General features: G+C 39.2%; 1 protein-coding gene across 3 annotated transcripts in view; it reads right to left on the reverse strand.

Annotated features, from left to right (window-relative positions):
* Positions 1-23,885, reverse strand: part of Nmnat (nicotinamide mononucleotide adenylyltransferase) — a 534,591-nt gene that overhangs the window by 91,415 nt on the left and 419,291 nt on the right. Inside the window, exon 8 of one of the 3 annotated variants that reach the window (XM_080280517.1) lies at positions 13,968-14,127. The exons of the other annotated variants lie outside the window; for them this stretch is intronic. Within the exon in view, the coding sequence (XP_080136643.1) occupies positions 14,109-14,127 (19 nt within the window). The 3' untranslated portion in view covers positions 13,968-14,108. Of the gene's footprint in view, positions 1-13,967; positions 14,128-23,885 lie in introns of those variants that run through there. 3 annotated transcript variants of the gene reach the window in all.

Genomic DNA, 23,885 nt, shown 5'->3' on the forward strand with positions numbered 1-23,885 from the left:
TGGTCACCTTACCTTAGTATTATTATTAGTTGTAGCAATACTGTAGTTGCAATGCCAGGCTCAACTGAACATGAACTCTGTGGACTGCATGCTAAAGATGCCCTTCTTCTGCTCTCCACTATCTTCCTTTTAGGGGACAGAGAAGGGGTCTGAGGGACATCTGTATAACAGGACAGCTCCATTGCCTGGTCATCCTGGTGCCACCACATGAGGGCATCCCCCTCCAGCATTTTCTTCAGCTTAATGATCAATTACAGAGAAAACAATGCTATATAATATGAGGTCTATACAGTGACCTGATACTGCTGTTCTTCTATTGTAATCATGCCAGATAAAAATCAATTTTTTTTTCCTTCAGAGATCCAGAATAAACAAAATATATATATTGCTTAGCAATTCGCATCTGAAAACCTCCATTGCCTGGTGGCGAAGTTGTGACATCACAGGTGCCACTTACAAGTACAGTACTGAAATGCCTTGTTGTGGAGATACATTAACTCATGTTGCAACACAGTACACCATTTTGCATCACTGGACATATACAGTGGAATCTCCTATGGCACGGCTTTATGGTATTAAGCACACGCCACTATTTGAGAATTCTGCAAATTAGAAATAACCAATCTTACGGGGAAAATTACTTATGGGTCAGTCATCTTGGAAAGGTTGTCTCCCTTACCCCCAAATCTACATCAAATGGGTCACTAGCAAACAATAACAACCTGGAAAAGAAATCAGTAAAACATATTTAATGGGAAAGAACAATACTGTAAGATTCTTACCTGACTCTGACTGATGACACTGCTTGAATGGACAGGGGAGAAGGGAAGGATTCCAAGGCTTGAGGCCAAACGGCCTCTCAGCATGAGGTATGCTGCTGCCTCCTCTGTGCCGCTTCCTTCTCATCAACCTCCCTCAGGAACCCCTCAAAGCCCAGTATGGAGAAAATGGACATAGTGCTGTCATCGCCTGCAGCTACCACCGTGTCGTTGTCGGAGTCGTAATTTGCTGAGATTAATTCTGTACCAAATGGGCACAGCCTTTTTATTGAAATACATCTTTTACAGGTTACTTGTTATTATTCCTGGATTACCACAGCTACTGAGCTTTTTTATGAACTTACTTATGAAAGAAATGAGGATTTAGAAAGCATAAATACTATTCCGCCAATGGCTACCAACAGATGGTCATATCTAACAGTCTTAACACCCATTTTTTTATTTGAAAGTTGCCTGTCAAATGCAAGTGAGGTTAGGTTGCATTAGGTCTGGTTTGGTTAAGTTAATTCATTAAGTTTCCAGTGGCTTCGACATGAGATACAGCGATGCATCTGATTAGAGCGGTGGTTGGTAAACAACGTGGCTAGCTGGAGAGATCATTGGTAAACACTGCCTCGGGCAACCTGCCCGCTTCCTTAACCCCTACGTGCCGGGACGCAGCAAATGCCACAGCAAAATGGGTGGCCAAGGACCACCAGGTGATGGAAGGAGCCACTAACATATTCCCCGTACCATTTGAACCAGCCGCCATTTAATCTCATTGCCAAATTGTAGCAAGAGACTCCAGCCACCCCACACGAGGGTGAGTCAGTCTGTCCTGTGTCTTTGCCAGATGCAGAACGATGTCTTCAGGTTCCTTCTTGTCCAATTCCATCCCCCCTGCTTGCGGCCTCTTGCATCGTCCACCCCTGCCAAATGTTTTTCCAAGGATACTATGAAAGGGCTCAGTGATAGCGCCATAAGGTGTCTTGGACGCAACTGTGTCTGGTTTATCTAGTAGTGGAGAAGTTATCACACTGAAAGCAAAGCCAAAGTCGGAGCCGCAAGCACACGCATGAATACATCCTGCCTCAAGTGCCAAACGTTACTCATCTTCTTCACATCCTTACTCATCAATGCGATCACCTGCAGAACTGGGGATGCTTTCACTCACAAGAAGAGTTGGTGAGTAATACAGTCTTTAATCTGTCTCCCTAATTACTATACTTTTTCAGATATGAAGGTTTGAAAACTGGCTGTTTATAGGAAATATGGCCACACTCTGTGGGTGGCCTTGTACAAAACAATGCTGGCACATAGGGGTTAAATACCACCAAAAAGGTATACTTTGTTTTTTTCCACTCACTTCCTGGGGCCACAATTCAACATTTAACTATGTTGCCTATGTACCTGTGGCGGGGGGGACACAATCTGGCTGCACTATGGGGTGGTACTACTACTCTGCGGCCAGGTTGTGTTAGGAAGAATACTGCCACCGTATTCCCTGCGTGTCGTAAAAGTGCTGCGTTTACCTAAAAGGGGCGGGGTGAGGGGACTAGGAACCCCCTCCTCTGTTTTTTAGTTCCTAAAAAGAGACAGGCCAGAGAAAGGGATGGGGGATTGAGTTATCCCCGTACCCTGAAGATTGGGTCTATTAATGTGCGTGGATGTAGTACGATTGAGGCTAAAAAGGGAGGAGATTGGGAGAATGTCTGTGAGAAGAAAGTTGGATGTGTTAGCTCTGAGTGAAACAAAGATGGAAGGGAAGGGTGAGTCTATGTTTGGAAGTGTGAAAGGAAGATTGTCATGTGTTGATAGAGGAAGGGCAAGAGAAGGTGTGGTCTTGTTAGTGAGTCCGGCTGTACAGCAGTGTGTGATTGAATGGAAAGAGGTGTCATCGAGACTGTGGGTGAAAGTGAAGTTTGAACATGAGTTGTGGGTGTTTGTGAGTGCATATGGGCCTGGTAGTGAAAGGGATGAAGAAGGGAGGGAGTCTTTCTGTAATGATGTTGATGAGTGTCTGCAGAGTTCTGGAGCGAATGTGAATGTGGTAATGATGGGAGATCTGAATGCTAGAGTGGGAAATGTAGCAGTTGAAGGTGTAGTTGGTATGCATGGTGTGCCTGGAAGAAATGGGGAACAAATGATAGGGATGTGTGTTGAGCGAGAGATGATTGGAAATATGCTGTTTGAGAAGAAAGATATTTATAAGTATACATGGGTGATACAGGAAGGTGGAATGGTTGTGGATAAAGCATTGATGGACTATTTGGTTGTGTCTAGAAATGTAATAGGAAGATTGTTGGATGTTAGTTCTGAGAGGGGAGGGTGGAGGTATGTCAGATCACTACCTGGTGGAGGGAAAGTTAAGGGTAGGTAAGAGAGAGATGAGAGCTAGGAGGGTTAGGTGTGGAAGGGAGGTTTTGAAAGTGAGTGAGTTGGATAAAAGAGACAAAATGATAGAGTATCACGAGAAATTGAAAGATGAGTGGAGCACAGTGAAAGATGAGGAAAATGGCAGCGTGGAGGAGGAATGGCAGTTGTTTAAGAGTGCTGTGGTGGGACATGCAGAAGAGGTGTGTGGTGTGAGACATGTGGGTGGTGGTGTAAGAAAAGGAAGTGAATGGTGGTGTGAGGAAGTAAGTATGGCTGTGGCTGAGAAGAGACATGCATATGAAGTGTGGCTGCAGAGGAAGGATAAGGTGTCATATGAGAGGTATAAGGAAAAGAGGAACAGGGCGAGAAGGGCTGTGTGTGATGCTAAAGTGGCAGCAGATAAGAGGTGGGGTAGGCGGCTGACTGAGAATTTTCAACAGAATAAGAAAATGCTCTGGAAGGAGGTTAAAAGGGTGCGAAAGGGAGAGTCTGGGAAGGAAGAGGGAGTAAAAGCAGAGGATGGAAGGATGTTAATTGAGATGGATGCAGTAAGGAACAGATGGGGAGAGTATTTTGAAAGATTGTTAAATGAAGAGGAGGAAAGGGTGGCCGAGATTGTGGTGGATGGAAGGGTGCAATGAATAAATGTGTTGGGAGAGTTGAATGATTCTTTCAACATGAAGGAGGAAGTGGAGAAGGCAGTAAAGGAGATGAAAACAGGGAAAGCTGCAGGTATGAATGGGTGCTGTGGAATGCCTGAAGGATGGTGGAGTGCCTATTGCTGACTGGTTAGTAAGAACGTTGAATGTGTGTTTTGTGAAAGGTATGGTGCCAGTTGACTGGGTAAGTGCTTGTGTGGTCCCACTGTATAATGGCAAGGGGGATAAGTATGAATGTACTAGCTTTAGGGGTATAAGTCTGTTGAGTGTTGTAGATAAGGTGTATGGTAGTGTTAATTATGAGAGTTGGAAAGGGTACAGAGGGAGTGATTGGTGATGAGCAGTGTGGCTTTAGGAGAGGGAGGGGATGCATGGATCTGGTGTTCACTGTGAGACAAGTGTGTGAGAAGTATTTAGCGACAGGCAAGGATGTGTTTTGGGCATTCAGGGATTTAGAGAATGCGTATGATAGAATTGATAGGGAGGCTTTGTGGATTGTTTTAAGATTGTATGGACTTGATGGTAGGTTACTAAAAGGGGTGAAAAGTTTTTATGTAAATAGTAGAGCATGTGTAAGAGTGGGAAATACTGTGAGTGATTGGTTTCCCGTGACAGTGAGGCTGTGACAGGGATGTATGATGTCGCCTAGGTTGTTTAATATTTATATGGATGGTGTTGTAAGAGAGGTGAATGCAAGAGTTTTAGGTGGAGGTCTGAGTCTGGTGAATGTTGATGGTGGAGAGTGGAATCTGAAGCAGCTGCTGTTTGCAGATGATACTGCACTGGTGAATGATTCAGAGGAGAGATTGAGACAGTTGGTAAAGGAGTTTGGAAGGGTGTGTGAAAGGAGGAAATTGAAAGTAAATGAGAATAAGAGTAAAGTGATGAAGTATACAAGGTTGGTAGATGGTAGGGGGATGAATATAGTTCTGAATGGTGAGTTGCTTGAGGAGGCAGAGTGTTTTAAATATTTAGGGTCACATTTTGCTGTGGATGGAAGAATAGATGCAGAAGTGAAGTTTAGAATGAATGAAGTAGGTAAGGTGCTAGGAGAAATGAAAAAAGTTTTTAGATATCGTTCCCATAGAATGGATGTAAAGAGAAGTATGTATGAGGGTGTTGTGGTACTGACTGCATTATATGGGACTGAAACATGGAATATGGGTGTAGCAGAGAGGAAAAGTTTGAATGTAATGGAGATGAGGTGTCTGAGGAGTATGTGTGCAGTGACGCTTATGGATTGAGTGCGAAATGATGAAGTGCGAAGGAGAACTGGAGTTGTTCGGGAGATGGCTGGTAGAGTTGAGCAGAGGGTGTTGCAATGGTTTGGGCATTTGGAGAGAATGGATAATGAGCAATTGGTGAAAAAGATAACTAGATCTGATGTGACAGGTGTAAGGCTGAGAGGGAGACCATGAATAGGATGGATGGACAGTGTGAAGAGAGCGCTGGATGTGAAAGGGATGTCTGTTGAGAAAGGAAGAGTGGCCGTGTGTGACAGAAATAAATGGAGAGAAATTGTGAATGAATAAATAATGACGCAGCCCTGAGGGGATATTCTCCTGCATTTGGTCTGATCAGCTAGTCAGGTCAGGTGTGGGTAAGGGGATGGGTCTATTATGATGTGGCAGGGGTAAACCAGCTCTGCTGTCGGGCCCTGCTGCGGATGTCACTGATTGCACTGCGCAGTTGACCATTGTGCGGTGTGGCGCGGTGAGGATCTGTCCCTTCTCCCCTTTGGGTCTAAGATGCGAATGAATGTGTTTGAATGGATGAGTAAATGGGGAGTGTGTCGTCCTGTCTCGGCTACCTCCCTTTCCTTGGGGGAAGCAGTCTAGGTATATAGATAGATGGATAGCCTATGTACCAAAATTACTTATCTTGAGATCTTGAGTTTGTAATAATATAGGTGAAATTGCTGTGCCCATTTGGTAAAGAAATTACCTCATTGTGTCCATAATGGTGGGCAACTTTGGCTTTCTTCTCACCACAATCAATCCTCCTTATTACATTTAACTTTTGGGTGTAAGTTAACAATGGCTTCTTCTTCTTCCCCTTCCTTGAGGACGTTGTAGGATTAGGAGGGATATACTCAGCCCTGCAACATTGGGCAGGTGGAGAAAACACGGGGAGGGGGGGGGAAATCCCCTCGTAAACCACACAGGAACCACAAACTAACGATGGAGAAGAGACAATGAACTGAGCTGGGCGCCAGGGTGCCAAGCACGCGTGTCCTTCATGTTTGTCATGGGAGGGAAGTGCTGTGATTGGCTTATAGTAAGTGCTATGCTTCAATATGATTGCTTTACCAATTGCCATGCTTGACTATGATTGGTTTATGCCCAGCGAGACTTGAGGTAATGGTGGCGCGTATTACATGAGGCATTGGAAAAGTGTCACTTTTGAGGCAGCATCTGTGAATTTCATGTAATTTCCGCGAGTTACTGATATTGCAAACTGTTGCATGATGTTGCCACATATTATGAATCCGCTACTTGGGATCATGCCATTTAGAAGATTCCACTGTAGTTCATAATTATCTACTGTATTTACAGCATTGTACATGCCTTTTGATATACTGTAGTTATTTGGGCAAAAGTTAAACATGACTCATGACATCATAAATCTTCCTTGTTAACTTTTATTTATCTATTTTATTCTTGGACAACTATGACACAATATAATAACACTTTTAAGCAATTTTGGGGTATACTGTTTCATTACATAACTTACAAGGATATACACTTCCATCTCTATCTATCTATAGCCAGATGCCTTAATCCCATAAGGGATGGCCACAAACAAATCGCTCCACTGTTGCCCTGTCCCCTGCCAATTCCCTGCACTCCTCTCAACTTACACATCCCTCTCTCGTATACCCTTCTACTCCATCCCTCCATCTCATCCTTGGTCTCCCAACCCGTCTCCTCCCCTCCACCTCATTCATATACACTCCCCTAGTTAGTCTCTCATTCCATCCTCTCCACATGACCAAGCAACCACAATGTATTTCTCCTAATGCTTTCTATCATTCCCACATCCATACCACAATGGTCCTTCACTTCCTCATTTGTCAGTCTCTCTCTCCATGTAACACCACATGCTCCTTTCAAATAACTCATTTCCACTGCTCTCACTCTTACGTCCTTCAGTAAGGTGCAATCTTTGCTTCCATATGTTAAGTGTGAGGATCACAATACTGTCATGTAGCATCTTTTTAAATTCCATTCCCATATTCCTATTTCTTATCACTGCTTCCAATGAACCAGCTACTGTTATATGAAACTGATGCATGAATTTAACTACATAACTGACCCTAAGGTTAGATTGCTTACCTGAACCAAACCCTAATTAATATTAAAGGTGATCAATATGGTAAAGGAAAATGATTCCTAACAATAATTAGCTTACTGCTATGAAGACTTGTCATAAGAAAGTGTTAATATTCTTCATGAAGGAGGCCTTTCATCATGGCATGTCACCTGCTAACACTGTATGCCCTACTTATTCACTCCACCTTCATTCTAGGTTTTAGTGCACCTTCATTCTACATTTTAGTGCACCTTAATTCTACATTCTATTTATGTGAACTGTTTCTTCCACAGTATTTGTTTCCTAGTTCTGAAGAATTAAAGTCTCTTATGGGAAGCTAATATACTTAGTAGAGTGGGACAGACAACATGAGGCGCTAAACCATGATGCTCATCTCCATAACTTGGACCCAAATCTGTGGAAGGTTAATTGCACAATACTCAGGGATGCAAACCCAGTGCATCATCCAAGTACTGTGGTAACAGTAGTAGTAGTTGTTCCTTAGGCAGCCTGGTTGAACAGCCCCGAGTCCCTAAGGAAGGCCATGGCCGAGACCAGGTTTTCCCACAGAGCTCTCAAGGAGGATATGTTGTATTGTTGGCACAGGCGATCGTGTGCAATGCAGTCTTCCAAAATGTGCTTAATAGTATGGGGTGCTGTATTGCATCCTGGACAGGCATCAGTGATGGAGTCATCCAGCTTCTTTTGATAACTCAAGGGAGATGGATGATGCCCACATCTCAGCCTGGCCAGGTGGACCCTGTCCTCATGAGGGAGGTAGGATTCAGAAGGGTGGATATCAGGAGGCCATGCATGCAGCTGTAAGTTATCTTTGAGTGACTGAATGGAGCAGCGTGTAATTTGAACATGGATGTGCTTCTTGAAGCTGGTTTGAGGCAGATGAAAGGGGAAAGATGGCAGTATTTGTGTATGATATTCTATACTGGGAGTTGTTTTGATGTTCCTTGGCATGTGTGGGTGTGTTGCCATGTATTGTAGTGGATGGTGTGGGTTTGTGGAGGCTGCGGCAAGAATTTGTGTGCCTCTCATGTCTAGGTGATTCTTGACTTTGAGGACTTTAGTTTCTTGGTGTAGGTGGTCTGTAGGTACAGTAGCTGTGCAGCCTGCGATTATTTTTAAGGCCTTGTTTTGTATAGTCTGTGAGGCTAGAAACCCAAGCAGCACTTGCATAATTCATCATTGAACATTTATTTTGTTTGTATACTGTGGTGCTGGTGTCTTTGTTGTGCCCAAATGTTGCTTGGGTAAGTGACCTTAGGGTGCTGAGTCTTGGTGTTAATTAATTTTTAATGTTTGTGATGTGTTCTTTTAATGACACTGATGTATTATATGTTACACCAAGGGTTTTGGGTGTATGTGTGTGTGGTAGGGGAGTGTTGTTTATGGTGAGGTGTGGAATGTAACTATGTTCTGTTGTCCAGTTTGTGAGAATAGTCACTGCAGATTTGGCTGGGGCTACTGTGAGTATGTTTGTGGTGAGCCATTTGTTTAGTGTGCTGAGGTAAGGTTGGAGGATGTGTGGGGCTGTGTTTGTGTTTTGGTGTGTACATGTAAGTGCTATGTCACCTGCATAGGAAGCTATGTGTATTTGTGGTGTGTGGGGTATGGATATGTCGCACACGTATAGGTTAATGTGAGTAGGGGACAAAACAGATCTCTGGGGGATGCTGTTTGTGAAGTCTCATGTCCAATGACTGACTGGCAAAAGTTACATGTGCACATCTGCCTGCTAAATAGTTTGCCAGCCATCTTTTTGTGTTATTATGCATGTTTGTGTTGAATATTTTGTTTGTGAGGTTGTGGTGGGGGATGGCAACAAAAGCTCTTTGTGTAAGGTCTGAAAGATGTGTGTTTGTGGGGTGTAGTGACATAAAACCATGTTGTGATGGGGCTAGGGGGATGTGAGGTGTTACTTATTGTAATACCAGTCATTCAGTGGCTTTGGAGGGGGTGTAAAGGAGTGTGATGGGGCAGTGTGAGGAAGGTAACATATGGTCTTTGTTGGGTTTGGGGATAGTGATGGTGCCATGCTTCCAAATGTTGGGTATTATGTTGTATGAGTGGCTGTAGTTTGATATGTTGGTGAATGCTTGTATGCCTTGTGGTCCAACATGTTTAAGATGTATGTTGCTTATACTGTCTGGGCCACAGGCAGAGGAGTGCTTAAGATTGCTAATGATGTGCTTCGTCTGGTTGTAAATGAAGGGTACCAAGTCTGGGTCTGTGGGGAACTATCTCTTGCGTCGGATGACATGTTGGTCATCGCTATGGGGGTTTAGAAGACTGACGTGTGAAAAGTGATTGATGAGAATGTTTGTCTGTTGTTTGTTTGAGGGTATGGTGTCTGCTGTTGTGATGGCAGCATATGATTGTGTAGTGTTGCTGTTGGAGAGTGTGACGCTGTTTAGTGTTTTGTAGAGTTTGCATCATCCAAGTTATCAAAGTTACCTCCCCAAGGTTTTACCCTTGGTATTCATTTTACTTACCAACCCACAGAGGATGGATGGTAACCTGAGTCGAGTGGTCCCAGCCATCTACGTCATACTTCAAACCTTGGCACTACTGGGCTAGCAGCTTTTTAACTAGCAACACTTACCACTTGGCTATTGCAACAGTCTCCTTCACCATAATAACAAATTCTTCTACATTATTCTGACTTCTGCTGAATGGTTAAATTTCATTCATGCTAGGAAGAACCTTTTTCTCTCATGGGTATATGATTAATGTCTATTCTCTCACAATGACAAGCGTAATATCAGGTGGAAGTGGCAGGAATAACAGGAAATAGGCCATTCAGTGACATGACTTACAGCATTTGATTCTTACTACTTACAATTTTATTTAACTCTGGGGAACCTCCAGCAGCGAAGAGGTTAGAAACAAACTTCATTAATTTCCTCTGCTGTGTAAAGTCTCCTCAAAGTTAAATTAAATAATCTGGTAGCAGAAAGAACTGAATATGAATGATGTACATCAGTGTCATAACTAAACTTCATTGCAGTACTGGTAACTCTGAAAACCCTGTTATTCTACCACTGTATTCCAAATAATCGGTGTTCAGCTAAATTATTACTAAGCTAAACAATATCAGTAATGGAATATTTAAAACACTGTACTGTACATATATATAGAAAATATCATTACCATATCAAATAATTTGTTTATTGCAATGCTGTAAAGACTGATGGAAAGAGGTGGAAAAAACATGGGTAAGCAGGGGCATGTTTTTTTTCCTGACTAGTTTTGCTTGTCACTTCACAAAAAACTAGTTGGGAATAAACTCATCTGTTCCTATCCATAATTTCCTCCACCTCCTTCAAATATCAGTCACAATGTACAGAATACTTAACCCATGAAATATCAGTATAAATTCTTATCAGTACTGTATTATCACAACTACCCACACCAAACATCATTACCTTCTGAAATACTCGATGTAACTTCAGTTACACATTATGCCAGTCTTAAATAAGGTAATCAATACAACCCTAGCATCTGCATATGAAAATTAATTCTATTCAATCTGAGAAAATTCTAGCTGATAGCTATTTCTTCTATTACTCGGTGAAAAATTACAAACAATCACCTGGGATTACAAGATATAATGCCATTCTTTTTTCCATAACATGAAAATTGAAAAAAGGATTATATATTTTTTCTCATTTCTGTTCAGTCTAACTACACTATATCCAAAATATCACAAACATGAGTAGATATACATACATTACTGACTATTACTTCTGCCTGTTCCTGTACAAAAAACTATCATGTATTTGTGTGTGCATAAAATGACTGAAGTACTTGACAATAATAATAATAAAATCTCTCTGCCTCTATTCTTCTCATACAAAAAACTGCCTATAATTTTATATTTCATTTATAAAAATGCAAACCTATTATTATATATACCATCTTACACCTAGCTTTCCAAATCTTCCATATTTAAAATCTGCAAACTAATGACACATTCTAATATTTCCTTCTTGTTATCTCCAGACAATTTCATTCAGTTTAGGAAACACTTTTTGAACTTGAGGATTAGATATAGTTTTCACTGACCCCTTCATTACAAAATGTTTCCCCTAAGATGAATGACATCATCTGAAGGCAGCAGGAATAAACCAAAAAAACAAATTGCCTGATTTGAATTACATTCTTCCTGGCAAACTATGAAGCACTCTGTATTATACACAATGAACTCTGAATCAGTTATTGCTTACTGATCTTAATATTTCTGGCAACAATCCCTCCACCATAAACTTCTATATTAACCACTTCTGTCTGAAAACTATGTTAACTTTATTCCCGCTACTGCAGGACAATTTTAACTCAGGGGAGACTCCTTGCAGTGAAAGGTTTGATCCCCACAATTCAAAAACTCTCTCTTGATCTAAATAAAATTGTCTTACAGTAACAAATTAATTATTCAGTCATTAGACTGAAGGGGTTAATTATTGTCCCATTAGGTCACAACAAATATCTACAGCAATAATCCTTTGTTTCTTCCCTAAGTGCTCAAAATGTATGTTCTGAGATCTGATATGACATTGCTGATCATATTCAATACTCTGTTAATCCTTTTACAGTTTATCTTTCTTACATTCGTCATTTACATAATTTTGAAGTTACAGTGTTCACCTCACACACACACACACACACACACACACACACACACACTCACTAGGCACCGAGGAGAGCAGACGCACATCGCCACCGCTCCATACCTGGCCAACTTGGCCAGTGGCATTACCTAAATTAGTATCTTTATATGAGTCAACCTCTGTACCAGGTTAGACTAAATGGTGTTCTAATATAAAAAAGAAGAAGTTTTAAAATATGACTTGTTCAAACAGAAAAGAAAACAAAGCAGTGCAAGAATGCGCACAATCAACTGCTCCAGGGAATGTAAGTACTATATGCACTTTTAGTACTGCAAAATGACCACATACTTTAGTAAAGCAAAATTTGGAAAAGAAAAGGGACAAAGGTAGAAAGCAGGATGATGATTTCTACCAAGAAATGGTTGAAATGGAGACTCACAATAAACTGGTGGAACGAGTTCATAGACTAGAGATGGCTTTTCAGAATGAGATTGATGATATTAAGAAACAGATGCACTTGCAAAAGGAAGAAATAGAAAAATTAGGAAAGGAAGTCAACAAGAAAGACACAACCATAGATGAGTTAACAGCAGAAGTGGGTACATTTAGGAGGAAAATTAGTGAAATGGCAAGTACAGTAGTCAATCACGAGAGTATTATGGAAGAGTTCAAAAATGATACACAGACAATTAGGCAAGTAAGCAGTCTGACAGACCAGAGCAGTGATATTGAGGAGAAGATAACACAGGTGAATGAAGCTGTGCAAAGCTACAAAAATGATGTGGAAACCACTTATGCTGAAATGGTGAAAGTTAAGAAAGACTTAGAAACAAGGGTGGAAGAAAAAAGCACTAAAAAGGAAGTGAAAAGAATAATCCAAAACAATCCTAAGTTAGTCAGAGATTCAGTAGATATTAATAAATCTATAGTAATCACTGGTATAGAAGAGGAAGAAGTAAAAAACAAGATCTTAAGAGACAAAAAGGAGATGGCAAATGTAATGGGCATATTGAAAGAAGTATCAGAGGAAATCTGTAGTAAAGACACAGAGGAACACAAAAGGTTAGGGAAATACGAGAGAAGCAAGTCAAGACCCCTAAAGGTAACCTTCTAGAGTGTGAACACCGTGAAGGAGATACTAAAATATGCAAAGAATCTAATGAAAAAAGAGGAGTTAAAAAATGTATGGATAAAAAGATGCCTAACACAAGAGGAACTGGAATTACTGAAAGCGAAGAGGGAGGAAGCAAAAACAAAAAATGAGGGAAGATCACAGGAGGAGAAAAATACATATTTTTACAAAGTAATTGGATTGCAGGTATGAAAGTGGTACATAAACAGGAGGGAATAAAAAGGAGGAAGGTAGTAGAAACAAATCATGACAAGTATATAAACAAGATGATTAAGTTGATGTACTCAAATATGGATGGAATGGTATCTAAATTATTAGAGATGAATGATTATGTCAGAGAAAATGAACCACATATAATATGCCTAACTGAAACAAAATTAACACCAAGGATATCAAATGACATCCTAAACTTAGAGGAATATAACATATGGAGAAGAGATAGGAACTTAAAAAAAAGGAGGAGGAATTATAATATTAACTAAGAAAAATCTAAAAGTCGAAGAAACAGAATTAGATATACCCTCACAAGTAGAACTGATTGCAGCAGAGATCAAAACATCTGAAGGGAAAGTAATTGTAGCCAATTTGTACATGCCACCCAGATCAAACACATCGGAAAGAGACGAATATGAGGACCTGGCAGAGAGTACAATTCAGAGTTTAAGATCATTACTACATAAAATGGAAGAGAAATCAGAAAGAATTATACTAACTGGAGATTTTAATACAAATATAAATTGGAATACTCTAGATATAATAAGCCAAGAAAGCTGTTGGGACCAAAAGCTCCTGGATCTCATCCAAGAGTTTTTCCTAATGCAACATGTAAAGGAAAGCACCAGAAAAAGAGGACTCAGTGTACCCTCAATGCTAGATCTCATATTTACTAGGCAAGAAAACGATACTGACAATTTAATACAGTATATCACCCTCCATTCTGCAAAAGCAACCATGCATTACTAAATTGCAACTTCAGGATTGCATATGACATAGTTAACAGCAATGAAAGATACAAAAAGAGCCTAAACTATAAAAAGGGAAACTATCATGACCTAAAGAAGTCTATCTATCTATTGCCAGACGCCATAATCCCGTACAGGGTGGCCATTTGACTCCGAGTTATTTGTTTTACAGGACACGTAGGAAGCACGTTTGGTTTGGTTATATGGTTACCACCCAGCATTGTAAATGGTTTCTTGGCTTACAGGAAACCATTTGGCTTGTCACTCAATGTAATCCATTTGGCTTGTCACTCAATGTAAAGCCACCTGTAACAGAAAGAAAAGCAATAAGTAGTGACAGGAAAGATGGGAGAAATAGGAAGAGAGAAGGGCAGGCACAGAAAAAAAATGAAAAAGGCTAAGGAAGAAGTAAGCAGCACTACATCAAGTGAGTGGATGATGGTCGCAAAGAAGTACTTCTTAGAAATTGCTTGGGAAAAGGAGCTTAGAGGACAAGATTTAAATGCTACATATGAAAAATTCTGTGAACTTTATAAAATAGGAGTCCAGAAGTACATCCCACAGCACAAAGAAACAGAAAAGAAAATAAAGAAATGGTTCAATACAGAATGTAAAAAATCAAAAGAAAAAAGAGATTTGTTGTGGAATAGATACAGAAGACACAATAGTGAAAGGGCATATAATAATTACAAACAGGCAAGAAACGACTATACAAGAATAAGGAGGGAAGCCCAAAAACAGTTTGAGGAGGATATCATTAATAAAAGTAGTGATCAACCAAAGCTATTTTACAGCTACATCAGAAGCAAAACCAAAGTAAAAGATATAATACAATCCATTACAGACGATGGAATCACCTATACACAAGAGAAGGATATTTGTGGAGCACTAAACAAGAATTTCCAATCAGTTTTTACAGAAGAAAAAAATTTTGAGAGGGATTATGTGGAACATGCATGCCCACACATACTACCAGATATACAAATATCAGAAAAGGAAATACAGGAGAAGCTAAGTAAATTAGACAAAGGAAAAGCAAATGGTCCTGATGAAATTTCATGTTGGGTGCTACGTGAATGTGCAAAGGAGTTAAGTAAACCATTATTTATAATTTTCAAGAAATCCTTGAGTCAAGGTAAATTACCTGATATTTGGAAGAAAGCAAACATTGTTCCCTTATTCAAGAAAAGGAATAGACAAAATCCACTTAACTACCGACCAGTATCACTAACCAGTGTTGTATGCATGGTATTAGAAAAGCTTATAAGAAAAGCTTGGGTAAATCACCTAGAAGAACACAATATGATAACAGAAAGTTTGGTTTCAGAAAAGGAAAATCATGTGTTACTAATCTGTTGAGCTACTATGACAGAGTAACAGACACATTACAGGAAAGAGAAGGATGGGTGGACAGTATCTACTGTATTTAGATTTCAAGAGAGCATTTGACACAGTACCACACCAAAGACTTTTATGGAAACTGTACCATCAAGGAGGAATTTGAGGCAAACTGTATTGTTGGATGCAAGATTTTCTCATGAAAAGAAAAATGAGAACAGTACTAAGGGGAAATAACTCAACACGGAGAGAAGTGACTAGTGGAGTATCACAGGGCTCAGCGCTGGCACCAATTATGTTTTTTGTGTATATAAAATTGCTATTTAGATTTCAAAACAGCATTTGATACAGTACCACACCAAAGACTTTTATGGAAACTGTACCATCAAGGGGGAATTTGAGGCAAACTGTATTGTTGGATGCAAGATTTTCTCATGAAAAGAAAAATGCGAACAGTACTAAGGGGAAATTACTCATCATGGAAAGAAGTGACTGGTGGAGTATCACAGGGCTCAGTGCTGGGACCAATTATGTTTTTTGTGTATATAAATGATACAGACAGTAACATTGGAAATGAAAGCTATCTGAATATGTTTGCAGATGATGCAAAAATACAAAGGAGAATTACTAACACAGACTCTTGTAAAGAGCTACAAGAAGAATTAAATAAATTTCATGAATGGAGTAATACATGGCAAATGGAATTCAATGTGGACAAGTGTCATGTAATCAAGTTTGGTAAAAGTGGAAAAAGACCTGATTGGGATTATACGTTAGGAAATAAAACCCTATATACATCAGAAAGAGAGAGGGACCTAGGTGTGATTATCAATAACAGACTATCTCTGGCTGACCACATTAGTGAGAAGGTACAGAACATGTATACACTGCTTGCCAATATGAGAATAGCATTCACATACATAAATGAAGACATGCTAAGAAAGATAACATCATTCATCAGACCAACCCTGGAGTATGCATCAGTAGTCTGGAGTCCTCATCTCAAAAAACACACAGACAAGATTGAAAAAGTTCAAAGGGCCGCTTCAAGATGGGTACCAAGCTTAAGGGATCTAAGCTACGAAGAAAGACTAAATAAAATGAATCTACCAACACTACAGGAGAGAAGGAAATGAGTTGACATGATTATGCTATATAAATGCACATCAGGGAAGGAGAAAATAGATTACATAACCTATGGGGAAGCATCAGCACGAGGACACTGCAAAAAATTGCACATGAAGAGAGGTGATAAAGACGAAAGGAAATTTAGTTTCCCAAATAGAGCAACTGATCAGTGGAATGCACTACTGAATGAAATAGTGTGTGCCAAAACAATTCACAAATTTAAGGATATGTACGATAAATATGGTTTAAGATACAGGACAGTATGAGCTTGACTCATTCCTGTAAAGATACAATTAGGTAAGAACACACACACACACACACACACACACACACACACACACACACACACACACACACACACTCACACAAAATCAAACATTGTTGTTAAAGGTAGATGAAAAATATACCTAATTATACAATTTTGGTAAGTGAAGGCTGGAATAACTGAACTCTGTAAACCTGTTAGGTCAGAATACAGATACTCCTCAACTTACGTAATTAACTGATTCTTGCCATTCTTATGTAAAATGAACTTTTACATAAGTCTGTCAGGCCAAACACACATGCCACATCATTCTTTCTCTCTCCACTCTCTTAGTGATGTCCATTTTCCTTTCCTTCATTATAGTGTGTTGTTTTTTGCTGCTGCTCTCGCCCATACCACTCTAATGTTTCTGAGACAAGCTGAGGGTCAAAATAATGAAAAATGCAACTGTATACCTCCTGTTACAATAATAACCGCATGTGTACTGACAAAACAAACTGAGAGGCGGGAAGCACACAGATGGCACCTAGTGCCTGACTAACAAGTTAGGACTTGGTGTGCATTTTAAACAGCTAGAATACATAATTTCACATTTCTATCTATAATTTATCTCTAGTTTTTACGCATCTCTGAATTTAAGTAACTCGATTTTACTTAAGCATAGGAGTACCTGTATATTAGTATTACTGCAACTGAAATCTGAATAAGTCATGGACAAAGCTACAGTATATCAGCAACAAAGGGAGATCTGGTAAGAATACACCTATGACTGATTGTACTATGACAGATAATACAAAACCAAAGCTATACCGTATTTTACACCATATACTGCACACCAGAATATAATGCGCACCCATGATTTGGCAGGTGATGTAAAGAAAAAAAAATTACTGAGGTTTAGAACAAAACCAAGGAGCTTAGGACCTACCTGGAGCCTGAGCTGATACCTTCTTCCCCAACAAGCATGGCCTAGGATATGCTAATCAAGGCTAGTCTACACCAACAGCTTAGGCTAACATTATTTTTATTGGAGTCTATTGTGAAAAATAAAACAATAAATCTCAGCCATGGACGAAGGCTATTGAAGCCAATAAGTTAGTTTTGCTTTGTCAGCTAATGCTACTATTTACCGCGGTCAAAAAGCTCAGATTGCATCTGGCAGGGTGGGTGACTGTGTTCTTTCGAACATCACAGCAAATTATCATAGTTTCTTACTTAAAAAATCATTTTTACCACCAAATGGCACAAAAGATATATACTAAAATGATTTTTTATTCAATGAAAATTCAGCACCAAAATCTATTAGTGTATCATCAAACAATATGAAAGGGGAAAAATATGATGATCGTACCTTAGCATAGGCTAGGTCTAATGATAGATCTAGCCTAATCAGTCACTTGCTAGGTCCATACTCAATTTTTTCGGTAATACTACGGTCTCATATACTGTATAAATATATATATATATATATATATATATATACTGTATATATATATATATATATATATATATATATATATATATGTATTTTTTGTTTTTGGATCATATATATAGTTATACCTGAGTATTCTTGGGGCCACTCTGGTGAACAGGTGAGTGTGGGTACTAGTTAACATAACCCATATGCCTAATCCTAATCTGACCTTCAAGGTATAATGCATGGTGTGATTTCAGAAGTTTTTTTCCTGGAAAAAAAATGTGCAATATATGGCAAAAAATACAGTTAATACAGTAATTCCTTACTTAACACTATAGGTGAATTCTTGAAAGCTACCTTGTTAAGTGAAAATCATATAAAGTGACGGATATATTCTTGCAAGAATAAATACGAGTATATTCTCAGGTAATTAAAAACATCACATTGAAGGCTGCAGAGACTTATCAAAAGTAATTCACGTTGTGACTGGGTGTGAGAGGGTGTACTAAATGACAAAGTCCATGATCATGCTATTGAACCTGTGATATACTGAGGTCTGTGCTATTATGAGCTGTATCAACCCTGGCTCTTCACTGTACATCCTTACCATTTAATAGTGAATTGTTGAGTGAAAACTGTTCCTATGCTGATTAACAGCTTTGCAGTGAAAAACATGTTAAATGAAAGTGTGTTCAGAATGGAATAACTGTATGATTAATAAATTTACTACCAAAGGTATACCCCTGTTTAATGATGCATTTGGTTAAGTAAAAACCCATCGCTAAGCGGGGTATCGTATATCGGGGTAGATTTAACATGTAAAGTATAGGGATGTGTTTTTGAGCCTTGGGTTTCTCCCCCAGCCAAGTCCTAAACCCACCCAAATGATTCCAAAAACAAGCTTCTAGCTCACCTAAACTCCCAAATAGCTTTAAAACAAGCTAAACTAAGCCTAAAAGCAGTTCATAACTCACCTAAACCCAAAAATGGAATCATCAAACATAAGTCTGGAAAAAATTAAACTTCATAAACTGTACCCCCAAATGACAATGTTCACCCCACCTATGACTAGAGCACACTAATATAAGTCTGAAAACAGTTTATAAATCAACCTAAACACAAAATTTAAGACTAAAATATAATCAAAATCAGTAAAAAATATCTAAATCCAACGTTAAACCAGGGTTTCGCCATCGTCAGGTGGGGTATGGTGGTATTTCTACCCTTATTGCTAAGCTGGGGTATCACATCCAGTAGTATCGTATATCGGGGTATACCTATACCAACAATGATTAATGATAGGATACTGTCAAAATTAAACACTAATTAAAAGGCTATATTTAAGGAAAACTGGAAGATTACCCACGAGATTACAACAAAACACAACCTCTGCTATGAATCATCTCCATATGAAAATACTGAGGAGAATACAAGATTATATGCTCTCATTATTCTATGATGCACTGTATTGTCATAACTGGAACCTGACACCCTAACCTCACATCATTCATTCTAGCCAAGCATGCAAAGTACTTGCAATACATCATCATTCCAGGCAAAGCATCATGTCCAATGATTCTATACAGCTTTCATGCAGTTACACATTTTTAGTCAACTCCTAAAATTATTGTAAACCCATTCTTAACCATCAAAGAACATGAAAAACACTACAGCTCACTTGAGTTACATGAAACCTTGTGCTGCAGTGTATTATAAGACCTTACAATTTACAGTAATCCATGCAAGACCATGTCCTTCAAAAATGTACTTGTAAATGTTCCAGATCCACTACTGACAATTTTAATTATGAGCAATAGTTTGATGCTTGAATGCTGCATCAAATTTTAGTAAATTTATTCTTACTTACTCAAACTTAATTTGCAGCAAAATGCTCAACCACAGTAAAATGGTTGATGCCATACAACCTCCCAAATCCAAAAATATGATTTCCTGAAACCTTCATTTTTGAAATTATTTTTTCATGTTGCAGAGGGTGTTGGCATCACCTGTCCTCACAAAAATGATAAATATGTGAAGACAAAATTCTTTAGTGGACATGTGTCAGAAAAGACAATAAGATACTAATGCAAAGGTACTTCACTGAACAGCACTTAACTTTATTTTTCATGGTATTGTGGACTGTTTATTGCATGAGTTTCTCATAGTTATCATTATGGTATTTCACTTTCCATAAAGCATTTGGAACCATGCATTTTGGATTTGAGATTTTGTTCTGTACGGGCAAATGGGTGGACTACTGAACAGCACAGATGGACAAAAGCTTTAGTCCATCATCGTTATCATAGAAATATTATGCTGCATGGGGATGAAACCAACACTGCAGGGATGTACAATTTCTTACAAAGTGTATAACAGAGTTTCATGAGCAAGCCACTTGCTCAACAAGCTAAGTTCAGGTATTATTCACTTTATGATTGGAATGCACTGCTGAAAACCCAATAGTGAGGTCATGTACAGGAAACATTTAAAATGTTTGGGATATCTGTAAAAATCCACTATAAGCAATGCAGTAATACCTGCACAATAAACATCCAAAGCATTTGCCCACAAATGCATATCGCCAGTCATCACTAAAATGCCAGATCAGTAATATTAAAATAAAATGGTTGCAATTTATTTCAGCAAAATCTAATCACCTCAAGTCACATATCCTGAGATACTGTTCACAAAGTTTGGATACAATTTGCCCACTTGATTTTGAGATATTTTGGCAACACACACCCACATCCACACACACACACACACACACACACACACACACACACACACACACACACACACTCACTCTCTCTCTCTCTCTCAAGATGTGAGGAAGGCCCCAGGACCAGACAGGATCTCTAACTGGATACTAAAGGAATGCAGAGAACAACTGGCAGATAAGATTCATGGTTTATCGTGTGTTCTTTGAAGGGAAAGTGTCTCAGGAATGGAAGAGAGCCAATGTGATACCAATTTATAAGGGAGGAAGCAAGGAAGAACCCCTGAATTATAGACCAGTATCCCTGACCAACTTGGTCGCAAAATTGTGCGTGAGAATCCTGAAAGATATGAATAAAATATTTGGAGGAGATGGACATTTTGGCAGAAGTCAGTTTGGATTCAGAAGTGAAAGGTCATGTGTTTCCAATTTGCTGAGCTTCTGCTCTAGGGAGATTGAAGTGCTACAAGAGAGAGACAGTGTGGTGGATTGTGTGTATTTAGACCTAGAGAAAGCCTTTGACAAGGTACCCCACAAGCAACTAATGTGGGAACTGGAACACATAGGAAAACTGAAGGGGAACCTCTTGGAGTGGATGAGAGACTTCTTGAGAGACAGACAAATGGGGACAGTAATAAAAGACAGATATCAGGACAAAAGGAAGTAACAAGTGGAGTCCCACAGAGCTCAGTGTTAGCGCCCGTAATGTTTCTGACTGACGTTAACGATATGGTAGATGGAATGAACAGTTGTGCAAGTATGTTTGCTGACGATGCAAAGATTATGAGGAAAGTAGAAGTTGAAGAAGACTGTAAAATGCTGCAGGAGGATCTGGATAGGATTCATGAGTGGGGCCGGATGTGGGAAATGAAATTCAGTGAAAAAAAAAAAAAAGCTAAATATTGGAAATGGGTAAAGTACCAAAAGACCATCATTGAATTATCTGATGGGTAATGAACCAATCATAAAAGTGAGAGAAGAGAAGGATTTGGGAGTGCTGGTCCAGGATAATCTGTCACCCGAGAACACATTAACAAGATAGTTGAAGAGACGTATAATCTCTTGACTAACGTAAGAGTAGCATTTCATTACATGGTTGAGGAGATGATGAAAAAATTGATAATGGCCATGATCTGCCCCAGGTTAGAATATGCGGCAGTAAAATGGTCCCCACATAAAAAGAAAGATATAAACAAGATGGAGAAAATACAATGAACAGCAACCAAGATGGTCCATAGCCTGGCAGATCTGTCATACAGGGAAAGGCTGGAAGAGCTAGATCTGCCTTCCTTAGACGAAGGGAGAGAGAAGGGCAACATGACTGCAGTGTTCAGGGCCATGATGGGAGTAAATAAAACTGACAGAGAAGATCTGTTTGTATGGGATGGGAGAGTAACAAGAGGACATGGAATGAAATTGAAAAAGCCAAGTTGCTTGAGAGATATCAAGAAATACTGTATAGTTTTCCATATACATGCATAGACCTGTGGAATAGCCTAGACAAAGAGATCGTCCAGTCTAAGACCTTAAAAGAGTTCAGAGCAAAATCAGACTTACTGAGAAATAGAGACGGGACCTGACAAATTTAGCTCATTTCCTGTATATCACAACTAGGTAAATACATGCACACACACACACACACACACACAGGTGATTACAACACACCTCGCAAAGTGGGCAATAATAACGATACCGGTACTGATAAGGATGTGTTATAAAACTCTGTGGTGTTACATAGCCAAGTTTCACTTGCTCTCACTGCCCACCATCGCTAAAAAACTACTGTAGTTCGGTAATCTTTGCAAAAATAAAATGGCTGCAACTTACTTTGTCAAAATCTAATCAACTGAAGCCACATATCCTGGGATACTGCCCACAAAGTTTGGATACAATCTGCCCACTTCATTTTGAGACAGATACACAAACAGACACTGAAATTTAGATACATTGCAGGCCACACTACACACCAACTACTGCATTCATGACCTAGAATATAGGGAAATCATATGTAACAGGAGACTTGAATTTTCTCATGGCAGCTACTTAAGTCATATCACTGTAAAAAAATACTCTGAAATTCATAAGAAAACACTCAATAATCAACACCTTGCAAATATTACCAGTACCCTGAACAATGGCACCACGTAGCAGAGGAGTGATGCTAAAAATGAGCGACTGCATCTATGTATGCATTTCAGTCATATAAAAGGAGGTACTGTACCTGTACACTAAAGATCTCGTAATGCTGAGATCAGAATCACACATTCTGATGCATCTTATCTGGTTGTGTAGGTCAGGTTAAAAGCTGAAATAAGAATACCCATTTCACAAAGCCACATTCTGACATAAAACTTCTTGTGCCAGACTTGATGCAGTTGACACTATGAAACATTATAACCACAATGTAACCCAATGAAACAGGCTGTTCTTATTTTAACGTGAGCAATTTGTGTCACAATACACTACATTTACTTTCAGCCTCAGTATGATGAGGCCCTAACTCTGGTAGTGAAATATGGCCCCAAGAAACAATCCTCAGGAGTTCACTCATGGTACTGTGCCTGGAAAGCACTTCACCATTATTCTTCTTATTATTGTCTAATGTGTGTTATTTTGGAAGTAAATAACCAGACTTTCAAATATTTGTAAATTATAGCTCCAGTCTCATAACCCACAATGGACCCTACCCATCTGAGATGTGGTGAGGTTTGTTATTTTTGCAAGTTATCAGTTTTTCAGTCCACTGTATTTATTTTATCTTTGGTCTCACAAACCATACTGGTCCCAACCCAACGAAGCTAAGAACTGTGACATATTAAACACCTGCACATACTGTATTAGAAAATAACACGAACTGAATCACACAGCTATCACTAAATTCAAAGAAAACACTGAAAAAACTGAAAATACACATGCATCACTAATTAATGGCATAGAAATGGGGAATACTTGGAAATTTACACTGATCCACAACAAACACATTTAACAAATCGTGCATCTGCAAAACTTCTGTGATGGCGAAATGATCAAATTGGGAGAAGCAATATAAGATAAGTGTGTTGTTATCTGACATGGCACAATAGAGAACTACCAAGCAAGTGAAGAAACCAAAGCAGGCAGCAGACCTGTTTGTAAAAACTGTTGACCTTTCGCCTGAAGAAAATGGGAAGGAAACTAGGAAACAACCTGTGAAAAAT

The sequence above is a fragment of the Coenobita brevimanus genome, chromosome 85, assembly GCF_032717465.1.
Source record: "Coenobita brevimanus isolate Jiangsu-jjx chromosome 85, ASM3271746v2, whole genome shotgun sequence".
Taxonomy (NCBI): Eukaryota; Metazoa; Arthropoda; class Malacostraca; order Decapoda; family Coenobitidae; genus Coenobita; species Coenobita brevimanus.